The sequence below is a fragment of the Siniperca chuatsi genome, linkage group LG21 (assembly GCF_020085105.1).
Source record: "Siniperca chuatsi isolate FFG_IHB_CAS linkage group LG21, ASM2008510v1, whole genome shotgun sequence".
In the NCBI taxonomy this organism is placed as follows: Eukaryota; Metazoa; Chordata; class Actinopteri; order Centrarchiformes; family Sinipercidae; genus Siniperca; species Siniperca chuatsi.
The window spans coordinates 13,947,611-13,959,088 of record NC_058062.1 but is presented as its reverse complement, the minus strand read 5'-3'; the positions used below and the strand labels follow the sequence as shown (position 1 = coordinate 13,959,088).

The 11,478-nt window shown below is 40.9% G+C and overlaps 2 protein-coding genes across 2 annotated transcripts; both read left to right on the top strand.

Moving 5' to 3' along the window:
- The first annotated feature begins 339 nt into the window (after positions 1-339).
- gid4 (GID complex subunit 4 homolog) lies at positions 340-5,499 on the top strand. Its single transcript, XM_044180983.1, has 6 exons — positions 340-748; positions 1,279-1,338; positions 2,127-2,234; positions 2,857-2,958; positions 3,063-3,193; positions 3,317-5,499. The coding sequence occupies exons 1-6, from the start codon at positions 524-526 to the stop codon at positions 3,378-3,380; spliced, it is 690 nt and encodes a 229-aa protein (XP_044036918.1). The 5' UTR covers positions 340-523; the 3' UTR covers positions 3,381-5,499.
- A 1,338-nt stretch (positions 5,500-6,837) lies between these two features.
- Positions 6,838-10,858, top strand: noxo1a (NADPH oxidase organizer 1a). The gene is made up of 8 exons (XM_044180977.1): positions 6,838-7,002; positions 7,126-7,206; positions 7,309-7,381; positions 7,464-7,647; positions 8,308-8,495; positions 8,577-8,699; positions 8,841-8,958; positions 9,469-10,858. The coding sequence occupies exons 1-8, from the start codon at positions 6,937-6,939 to the stop codon at positions 10,220-10,222; spliced, it is 1,587 nt and encodes a 528-aa protein (XP_044036912.1). The 5' UTR covers positions 6,838-6,936; the 3' UTR covers positions 10,223-10,858.
- Positions 10,859-11,478: the final 620 nt, after the last annotated feature.

Sequence of the window (11,478 nt, the reverse complement as noted above, 5' to 3'; positions counted from 1 at the left end):
ATGATGATGATAATGAGCAGCTCAAAGAAAGGAACAGAGCCAGAAGATCCATCTCCCTTACCTGCAGCCGTAATTCCCATCACTACTGGTCTGGTAAATATAGTATATTCTTTGTATATTTTCCATGTGTGTAGCAGAAATGGAAGAAATATGTCTTTGTGGAAAGCTATGTTTACTCTACATTTAAAAATAAGACCATACTTTCTAAAACAGGGACCAAAACATTGTAAGTTTCCCATATTCCTCTCATATATGCTACTTATGGTTGTAGTGTAGTCGAAAATTTAATACAACTCCCAGAATGCATTCGGGTTCATTATCCAATAAGATTCTTGCACCAGCCGAGCACCAGTTTCCAGCCAATGAAATTCAGGGAAGCTGGATTCTCTTCAGTAGCGGGTCCATGGGCTAGCTCGTAAAATTGAGGGAAGTTTTGGACCTCGGGGCTTTAGTGCATCTGGCAGACCGTCCTCTGTCAGTACCTATTCTCTGTCCAGCTGTGGTGTGCTCAGTCAGAAAGTTCATGACGGTTGCTGACGGTGACACTTTAGCGCTCATCATGCCCGTCCGAGCAGAGTGCCGCAGTACCACCGCTCCGGCCTGCCCATCCTCGGCCTCGCTTGTTCCCCCTGCCCCTATCAACACCCACCAGCCGGGGGTGGCCACCTCGCTGTTGTACAGCGGCTCACAGTTTCGGGGTTATCAGAAGAGCAAAGGCAACTCCTACGACGTTGAGGTTGTTTTGCAGGTAAAGTGTTATTGACATATTTGGTTTTAACATTAGTTTGTTTTTATTGTTAAATGCAAAGTCAGCATATGTGTAGCCCTAGTTGCTAGCTAACGTTAGCTCATTAAGCTTTTTTCTTTTTTTGCTGGTTGTCAGTAATGCTAACACGCTGACCTAATTTTCAGCCAGTTCAGATGACTGTGTTTCTACTGTGACATTTTAAATTTGGACCAAATTTGAGTAATTAACGTTTTTTAACGTCACATATTTTGCAGTACACATACTACCCAAACACGTTAGCATTTTGTGCAACTAGCTAGCTAGTGTACCTAAATGAGTGGAATTAACCTACTAGTGTTGACTTTGACAGCAATGTGAGCATACGGACAGAAATTATGATGCCTGCATGCCCACTTTGTAAGGTGTGTCTCTGTTCACACGACCCCTCCTGCAATTTTTACATTATAAAGGAGAGAACCATTTTTGCACCTGTGATATCGAGCCACCTGAAATACATAACGTGTCGTACTAAATCATTTTGTCTTCGGCAGCATGTGACTGTGGAGGACTCATATTTGTGTGGATACCTGAAGATCAAAGGCCTGACTGAGGTAAGCTTTGAAACTAGGTCAGATGGAGTAAGACTGACCTTATTATTTTAGACAAAGCACAAACTGGTTTCCAGTTACTTGATGCAGACTAAATTGTGGCAAAGATTATAGGTAGACAAATGAGAGGCCATTAGGTTTAACCTCTTCTTTCAGGTCTAGACTCTAGTCCTTAGCTTAAGTGTGTTAACTGTATACATTACATTATGCAACATATGGAAGAGAAAAGGTCAGCAGGATCCAGAAGTGACTTTTGGCTGTGGCAGAGTGGAGTGAAAGATGAGTAGCCAGGGTGTGTGAGAAGTAATTGACAAGTTGTTTATGAGAAAATTAAACCAAGAGAACAAACAGATATTTGCTCACATTTCTGTTATTTAAGTGCTTCTACTTACAGCAGAAGAAATCTATGTGCAGGCCAGTAAGTCAACATGCAAAACGATGACGGTTCTCCCTGCTGTTTAACTTGTAGCACAACTAGTTGAAGGAGCTGGACAGGTATATTCTGATAGAGATATTCAGGAAATGGGGGGGAGGGGAAGGCTACTAAATCATAATGTTTGCATCTCTTCTGCTGATGCATAGTTCATAGCCTGCTGCACAACATTTAAGTCATAGGAAATTCTGGAAATCTAAACCATCCTTATGTTGCACAGTGATGGACTGACAGAGCAGTGCCCTTTTAAGCATTTTTAAAACAAATATAATTTGCAGGGTTGCACTTCTGAAGCAAGATTGAACCGTAATTCATGCATCCACTTTTTCTTTCCATTCTTGTTTTCTCTGTTCAACAGGAGTATCCCACTCTCACAACGTTCTTTGCTGGTGAAATTATCAGTCGAAAAAGGCCTTTTTTAACTAGGAAGTGGGACGCAGACGAAGATGTGGACAGAAAGCACTGGGTATGTCCTGTTTTTGACTCTGTTTTATATTTTGTATTTTTGAATTTTAATATTTTGCTCTGCTGTAGGTAGGGTGGTTAACAATTAAGGTATGGTGCAGCATTGTTTGTGCATTCACTGGTTTAGTGTTTGCGGCTGTTTTCAGTGGCTGGCCTGAAAATGATCACGCAGTTTGTTATTAGTTTTCCATAGGATGGGGAAAAGCACATTAAAAGTTATTGCTTACTTTGACATGTTGGAGGTTTAAGTTCACCCAGACTTCAGTAAGTGCCTGTAGCTCTTCATCTAAACAGTTCACTGTCACTTTGTATCCTTATGTCTTCCAGAAAAGCCTGTGAATTGTGCAAAATTATGTTTGGTCTTTTTAACTTTGTTTGGCTACCTCTTGGTTAACAATAGATGGAGCACAGAGAGAAAAGCGCATGGCAATTGTTGAACCTTTTATCAAGGAACAATGGACATCTCTTTATTATATAAGCATGTAATGTTTAATAATGATCAGTTTCGTGGCAGACTTTCAGTTAAGGAAATTAGACTTTGCATGCCTAGCTGCAGTCGTTGTCTTGTCATCCTCTCCCTAGTTTCTGTTCTCTTACCAGTATATTTAATGAACTCTTTCCAGGGCAAGTTTAAGCCTTTTTACAAATATGCCAAAAGCTTCAACTCGGATGACTTTGACTATGAAGCACTGGACAACAGTGACTATGTCTTCATGAGGTGGAAGGTTAGTACATAATTTTACTGTCACCCCACATCTCTCTCTCTCCTCCTGTTAGCTTTAAGCTCTAACCTCCACTCTTTTTTTTTTTATATTTCCTGTGCTCTCAGGAGCAGTTTCTAGTTCCAGACCACACTATCAAAGATATTAGCGGTGCCTCGTTTGCTGGCTTCTATTACATCTGCTTCCAGAAGTCCACAGCCACTATCGAGGGGTACTATTACCATAGGAGCTCAGAATGGTAACTACCAGCATTACAACCCAGATTCAGAGATTTAAAAAGTTCTTACAATCTCTTTTGCCACATTAGTACATGTTTCTTATGCCAATTACTCTCAATTCTCTTTTCTACTTACATCTGCAGGTACCAGTCTCTAAACCTAAACCATGTTCGAGAGCACAGTATGCCTATTTATGAATTTCGGTGACAAACGCACATATGAGTATTGAGTCAAGGGAGGGGACGGTCCACGCTGCCCTGTGGTTAAATGGGACGAGAACGACGGAGAGAGCCCTTTAGTGCCAAGTGTAGAGCTGACCCATTTCCCTCGCTGAAGGGGAAATAAACATGTGGTCAGACACTCATCTGGAGGACTGACAGAAAGAAGGCACGGAGAGAGAAGAGTTGAAAGGAAGACAAAAGATCAGCAACAGATGGACAGTTCTTACAGTTACTGCAGAACTGATGTTTGCCTCTGATTTCATTTTTAATTTTATTTTGTCCTTTTTTGGTCTGTTTTTTTTTTTTTTTTTTTAACTGTGCGCTCATAGGATCTGTCTCCCTCTAGTTGGACATCAAAATAGGTTCCTGTTTTGCTTCAGTGGAGACACTAAACATAAGCCTTTTAGTTAAGAGCTGCAAAAGGGGGGGAAAAAGGTTTTGTTCAGTAAAGCATAATTTATTTGTCTTATTTTAAATATACAATATCTTTGCAGTATCGCCCTGTAGTGATTAATACAGAGTATGGTGGTGGGATTATATTGCCAAAAGGTTGCAAAAGAAGCAATGACGAGCAGTGATCTACTTTTTATGCAAGGTCTGTAAGATTGTAAGTTATGTTGCTCAGGGATGGTATGTTTGGGCAATATGTATTTAATAACTGAAAGCCAACGTCTGAATGTGGGAATTGGCTGAGTTAGGATTACAGCGACGTTGACCTCCTAACAGGTAATTAATAACCAATAATTTCTAAGCTGCTGCTTTTTCAGAGAATCCTCTAAACACAGTCTGCAAATGGCTTCACATCAATTTTTCTCTATGCAAGCCAGAGGTTACTAATAGGTAGGATTTCTAACACCAACGACTTATTTTATTTTTCAGATCATTTCTCTTCCAGAGTGTTTTATTCATTTTTTTTTTAAATCAAGACTGGCCTTGAGTGGAAATGCATAAGAAAAATAAGACTTAGAGGAAAAATAAGTAGATTTATTGAATTACAATGACCAGCGTTTGAAGCTCAGATATGTGACAGTACATTCCAACTCAGTTTAAAAATGTAAAGATTTTTCAGAATTCCAGTCCCATAATAGGTGTCAACAAACGGTAGACCAGAAGAATAGAGATTTCAGGGCACATGTGGAGTTTGACTGACTGGAAAAGTTAAGATGTAACACGACAAAAGCAATGCAGTGATTTGAATGTTGACCTTCAATACAGTCTGTGGATAAAATCTTAGTTTTCTTTAGCTTCAGTTTCCTTGTTACATTCATCCTGTCCACATTATTTATATCTTTAGAATCCGTTAAATGTGGCTGAAGAGTTTATTTTGCTGCATTTTTCTCTTAACCTTTAAAACAAAGGCACAACAGTTGGACGTAACATAAAAAAGCTTCACATAACGTGCTTTATCTACAATGTATTACTGTTCTGCGCTCAGTGGAAAATATTATGTGAAAAAGCACCTTTTGTGGCTCATGGAGACAAGTCTGAAATGGGAAAGGGTGATGGAGAAAGAATAAAACCTCCTTTGGGAAAAACCTGCTGCCTTACAATTTTAAATGTTTGTAAAGCTCCCCTTTTTTTAAAAAAAAGACAAAGGATTAGGTTAGTAATGTTTTATTTGAACCAAATCATGAAAGTATATTTCTGTGTTTGAGAGAAATTGTGCAAAAAATGACTGAACTTTCTATCAACCACATGAGGATTCTTAAAGTTTCTCTGGAGAGGGTTCATATAAAAGTTATGTGCTGGAGAGTGCATGTACCCCGCCTGCCTCTTTGTTGCTTGTAGTCTTTCAGCCGGCTTGTTCGCCTGCAGCATGACAAGTTGTGGGAATACTGTTGGCACTATAATATGTTTTTTTAACCCAAGTAAGTGTATTGGAGATGTTACAATCCAAATGACTTCAAAATAATTTGCTTTTTTTATTTATCATATAACAGAAAACAACCAAATGTGCAATGTAAGAAACAGATGTTTATGTGAGAGAGTGTCATTAAGTTGTGACTGAATACACCGAATTTAAAAAGGTCAGTTTAAAGAAGATGTATGATATATCTGCTATGAGAGTTTTGTTTTAGGAGAAATAAAGAGTGAACTATTTCATACACAGTTCTTGATGTTATTTTATTTTTTAATAAACCCAGTACTTGCATCTTTATTTGAAAGAGACAGATAACAGGGGAGAGAGAGGGGTATGACCTGCAACAAAGGTCCCTGGCATTACCCTCGAGGCTGCCGCGGTGCTGCAGCACCTGTGCAGGAGTCCAGGCCACAGAGATCATTGCAGCCAGCACTAGATGTCAGTAGTGGACGACGAAATGGTTCAGTCCTTTTCTCTTTCAAACACAGGGAGTCGCAACCAAGCCCAAAACTGTTCAAACCACCAAGATCTAATAATAAGTAGTGTCTGGCCAACTTGGTATTGTCTCTGAGATTGTGTAGGTGCTGATAAGTAAATCAACTATGGTGCTTTTCACACAAGTGGTGTGAAAAAAAAAGTTTTTGCTGCTGCAAATCAGGAATACAGGCCAATCCCTCGTACATGCACACACAAATCACATAAATGGAGGCAGTAATCCAAATCTTTCTGGAAGAAACACTCCCAAAAAAATGCTGGTCACCTCCATTCCTTTATTATCAAGTCAAAATCAGGTTGTTCAAAAATGCTTTTAGTTTTAAATGTTAAGAGGACCTTTAACGCAGGGTTCGATTTTCTTTAGGTGCTTGGAGAACACAAGTAGTTTTACATTAACAATGTGGCTTTTTCAAAACTTGTTTTGGGAGTTCCTTTACAGCAGGCTGATGATTAACCCGGTAAAGTGGCTTTTCTGAGAACAAAGAAAAACATTTTTTAAAAAATGAGTCAATGCTCAGTAAATGTGACTCATGTTTGCTAACAAAGCTTGGCTTTGACATTTATTCATATGAACCACAAAAGGAAAGAAATGTGAAAAGAAAATGTGAGAAACAACTTCCTTATCTGGCTTTAACAGTGCTGGCTACTTTTTAAAGAACTGTATCTCCTACTGTCTGATGAATTTTACTGTATATTAACAATCAATGCAGCTGTACTTAACAACTTTTGTCAGATAATCATCACCATATACTTAATTTATATAGCATATAAATTAAAGTACTTTACAAAAAAGGAGATACAGATAAAATACAGCAGATACAAACAAGGGACAAGAGGACATTCTTACATTGTGTGTGTGTGTGTGTGTGTGTGTGATAATTACACACACACCTTAAATTATAATAAAGGCTTAACCTGTTTGTGGCATTAGAGCTACATCTAGGCTATTATGTTACAAAGCCACACACAACCGCATGTTTTAGAGCACTTTCCTGTAAGTGACGAGGATATTTTCCATCCCTGCTCGTCTACGTGACTTACAAAGTCACACCTGCACAGGTGAAGGGAATATAAATAGCACCTGCTGAGCATCTCCGCTTCAGTCCCAAACCAGGCCGAGACTGAGAGGTTCCTGTTGCAGGTCACAGCTGGACTATTCAACACACTTTGTCTCTGTCGTTTCATCATGGAGGCCCAGCGGTATCCCATCAGTGTCCGCGTAATTGGAGTGATGCACAAGGAGAACAGCAAAGTAAGCTCAGAGTTTTCCCCCCTTCCTTTCTTAATTTTAAGAGAGGTGCATTGGCCTAATTAAAAGAGCGCTTCTTTTTTTTTTTTTTAAACTATTTGTTAAAATCTGCATTTTCTCTCCCAGATGTACATGACCTCCGTGCTTTGGTCCGACCAGAACGATATTGTAGTTTACAGAACTTTTGGGGATTTCAAGAAAATCCACGTAAGTATAAAATACTGTAGCTCATTTATGTCTTGCACATGCGCAGGTGGTCGTTGGTTTTTAATAGCTAACGGTTCTGTTACCTGTACTTATTTACTGCAGAAACAAATGAAGAAAGCATTCCCATCTGCAAATAAACTGAAAAAGTCCAACAGAGTCATCCCCACATTTCGAGGTATGTGTGCGTAATTTACAGCCGCAGTTTATGTGAATCACAGTGTGCAGTTTCTGACTTCACGCGTCCTGTGTGCTTTTAGACAAAAGTATTAGGCGGGGCAGCCGGAGGAAGGGCCCCACCAAGTCACTACTGCGCCTCAAGTTCTTGCAGAAATATTGTAACGAGCTTCTGAGCTGCGACCCGCGGGTCTCTCAGTCTGCAGACCTCATCCAGTTCTTCCACCCCAAAGACCAGGACCTGCAGCCGGAGTTCGCCAAGAACAGGTGGGGGCAAAACATATTTATAGGAATTGAAATACCATACTTCTGTGTAGGGATGCCCTTAGCCTTTGGGGGCCCAGGAGGAGATTTTGACATTTCAAATCTTTTTTTTTTTTTTTTTTTTTTTTTTTTTTTTAGGCAAAAACTGCGAAAATAAGACCCAGGAAGAAAATACCCTGAATACTCCTTTAAAGCAGATTCTATAAAACATGCATGAAAATAAGGAAATAATTTAATGGAAACTTTAACAAGATTTTTTGTTGACTGCTCTTTACCCTCTTAAATAAAACCCAACCTTCTCCATATTTTAATTTTAAGTGTGTGTTGCCATTAACTGCAGGTTTTTAATGTCACTCCCTACTAAATAATTCGTTATCTTTAACCCTGGAAAAGGTCTATATGCATGATTACTGTAGTTATTAGCGTAAAACAGGTAGAAAAATGTAAAATAATTGGAAAAATAGACAATTTGAGATTCTCAGCAAGCATGTGGACTTGGATAATGTTAAGTAGTAGGCCTGTCTGCAGCAGGAGCCTTTAAAACACAACCTGGTAGACTGTGAAAGAAAGAGGCTTTGTGTATGGGGGGACTCCTGCAGGAGCTGCTCCGTGTTTTTCTGGAGTGTATTTACCTCCAAATTAACCCGCGGCTCTCCTCTTCAGCATCATGATCATGCCATCAGACGATGACATCCCCGATGCGAGACAGGGCAGCAGTGGGAACGTGACCCAGCCGTTTGTCACGGAGACGTACAGATGCGTGGCCTTGTACGAGACCAAAGACACCAAGAACAAACCCTTCAAAGTGACGGTGGACGAAAAAGTAGACGTGCTCATCAAAGACAAAGCAGGTGAGCGAGCGTCAGTGTCCCGTTAATGGTTGAAACAGACCTCATGAACCCAGAGTTAAATGTGTGGTGGTGTTGGTTCAGGGTGGTGGCTTGTGGAGAATGAGGACAAGCAGATGGCCTGGTTCCCCGCCCCCTACCTGGAGAAGCTAGATGATGATGATGACGATGGAGACGAAGATGAAATAGATGGGACTCCTGAAAGAGGTACCTGCGTAGATACAGTTTCTATCAACACTTGGCTTATTTGCATACATCGTGCATACGTTTTTTTTTTTTGGGGGGGGGGGGTGATGTCATTCAAGAAGCTTTGACATGATGTATTAAAGTTGTTTCTTTCACTCTCAGGAATGCTGTACACCGCAGTCAAGAGCTACAAGGCCACCAAAGAGGACGAGATAACCGTAGCCATGGGTGCAGTGGTGGAGGTCCTGCAGCAGTCTGACCACGGCTGGTGGCTCATCAGGTATTTAAGACATTCGACTTTGGCTGAACTTTTTAACATCATGCCACTGAGACTTCTGTGACTGTCAAAAAGCCAGAAAGATAGGATGGTTGGTGATGATTAGATAAGGACAGAACAGAAAGACAACATAATGGGCATCTTTCGTGTGGTAAAAGGCCTCAGTGAGGATGACTGCCCTGTCAGGCAGTCAGGACAAACTATGTAAACAAGAATGAATGCCAGGCAGTGTTTGTGCTCATGTTGGCTTTACATTCCTTTGAAAGCAAGTTCCTGAAGCACTGCAGCCTGTAACTAAGAGCCCGTATCTTGATGCAAAACAAAAGGTGTAATCCTGGATTAGTCTGGAAGTCTTTAATTTGATTTATTTTATATCATCTGTTATCAGCAGGTGAAGACAAATGAAAAAGTTTGCCTTGAAAGCACTCAGGGAAAAACTCTTACATGAGGAAATTTTCAAAGCTTGAAACCAATCCAGACTTTCAACCCTACGTTCTTGTCTTTGTTTAACAGATACAATGGTAAAGCAGGTTACATCCCTACCATGTACCTGCAGCGCTACAACTACCCTCATATCCACATGACAGCCCTCCATCAAAATCGTCGCGGCTCCTCCCCGCTCCAAGTCCCCTCCCCGAGCCTGGAACAGCAGTCCCACCTCTTGAGCCGCTCACAAGGAAACCTGCTACAACTTCCACTTGTCAGGTCCTCCTCACCCCGCCCGCCCCAAACAGACAGCAGGCAGAGATCGCACTCTCTCAACATCCTGTCTGAACAACCTCCTGCTCAGCCTGCAGCAAGCACCACTGCCTCTGCTACCACCACACCGATGACCGCAAAGCACGATCCTCCACCCACAATCACGGTGGAGATGGACGGAGCCAAAGAGCAACGTGGCAGAAGCCTGACAGGAGATAGCGAGGGAAGCCTTGTGAGTGACAGCAGCTTCAGCGACGACCTCAGTGACGAACTCAGTTCGTCCTCAGCGAGCTCAACCTTCAACCTGAGTTACAGCGCCAATGACGACCGGCTGCGTCTCAGCCGTACGCCCCCCTTGGTGAGCAACCGCCTCACCCCAACAAGCGGCTCAGAGGGGAAAATGATCCCCAGCGTCTCCGATCCCAACCTCTACAAGGGCCCCAAAACACCTAAGGTGCCACCCAGACCGCAAGCCCAGGAGATCCTCACCCGGTGTACCACTGTCACCCGCAAGAACGCAAGCAGAGGCACTCTGTCACCCACACAAACTGAGATACTGAGTCGATAAAGTTGCTATTGATACCAATGTCAGCTTTATTTTTATTCCTAAGAAACCTTATAGACTCTGTGGCCTAAGGACGGAGTGTTTAGAAATGTAGTTGCAGAATAGTTCCATTATATAATGAAAGAATTAAGAGCCATTGCACCAGATAGTTATGAAGTTGTGCCAACATGATTTTTTTTTCTAGTGAGGTTGACAGGAATGTGACTTGTCAAACTGTCTTGTTAATGTTGTTTGCATGATCTCTGACGAGTACACCAACAAGTATGCAGAAACTGTACAATGTACAAAGACCTTGCTTACGTCAGCAAAATCACTATATAGATGATTAATCAGGATATGCGAAACACTTATAATGCACCTCTTTACTGTTTTGAATTATCATTTATTTTCCATACTGGAAACCTTGTGTTGTGCCTTATATGCATTTTGACTGTGCTGATGGCACAAAGGGAGATTTGTTCTTGTGACTGTAGCAAAAGTAAATGTTTGTCTGAAATACCAGAGTGTGCAGACCGTTCTATTTCCTGCTAAAGTGTGTAATTAACCCTGAATATATGCTCTTATCTGACCATGTAAATTCTGGGTGCGTTCATGTTACTGAATAGCTTGACACAAATAAAAGCATTTTTGGGGAACTTATACTAACTCAGTGGTCACTTTTGCATCTGTTTCATTCATAAACTTATACCTTTAAATTAAAAGGATAATGCAGCAGATTAGTGTTGCATAGAGGTTGAGTTATCCTGACTCAGTCTCTACTGTAGGTCAAGCTTCAAAAACGTTGGATCCTACGTTTCCCATAATGCAACCAATAGCGTCTTTAGGACATTCCTGTCTGGTAAAAGCCTACGTCTTTTGAACTCCCAGTGCGTAACGCAGGCTTTCCGTTCTAAATTTTAAGTCTCCAGCCCAAGTTGAGATAACGTTGACATTATACAACTGTAAACTGACCTTTATATGTAAAATAGGCGGAGTGTCCCTTTAAGCAGATATAACTGAGACTGTCACATGCTCAAAAGCTCAAATTCAACGAGATCCCCTTATTTACATAACCTTATAATACACCAGTTTAGGGCTGCAACAAATAAGTCATAATCGATTAATCTGCAGATTACTTTCTCAATTACTTGATTAATCACATGGTCTATAAAATGCCAACAAATACTGGAAAATTCTTGTCACAATTTCCTAAAGCCCAAGTTGTCGTCTTCAAACATCTTGTCCAACCAACAGTCCAAACCCCAAAGATGACTATTTAT

Coding starts and splice junctions, on each gene's coding strand:
- gid4 (XM_044180983.1), top strand. CDS start 524: ATGACGGTTGCTGACGGTGACACTTTAGCGCTCATCATGCCCGTCCGA. Junction 749..1,278: donor ACGTTGAGGTTGTTTTGCAG/GTAAAGTGTTAT, acceptor TGTCTTCGGCAG/CATGTGACTGTGGAGGACTC. Junction 1,339..2,126: donor AGATCAAAGGCCTGACTGAG/GTAAGCTTTGAA, acceptor TCTGTTCAACAG/GAGTATCCCACTCTCACAAC.
- noxo1a (XM_044180977.1), top strand. CDS start 6,937: ATGGAGGCCCAGCGGTATCCCATCAGTGTCCGCGTAATTGGAGTGATG. Junction 7,003..7,125: donor TGCACAAGGAGAACAGCAAA/GTAAGCTCAGAG, acceptor TTTCTCTCCCAG/ATGTACATGACCTCCGTGCT. Junction 8,959..9,468: donor CACGGCTGGTGGCTCATCAG/GTATTTAAGACA, acceptor TTTGTTTAACAG/ATACAATGGTAAAGCAGGTT.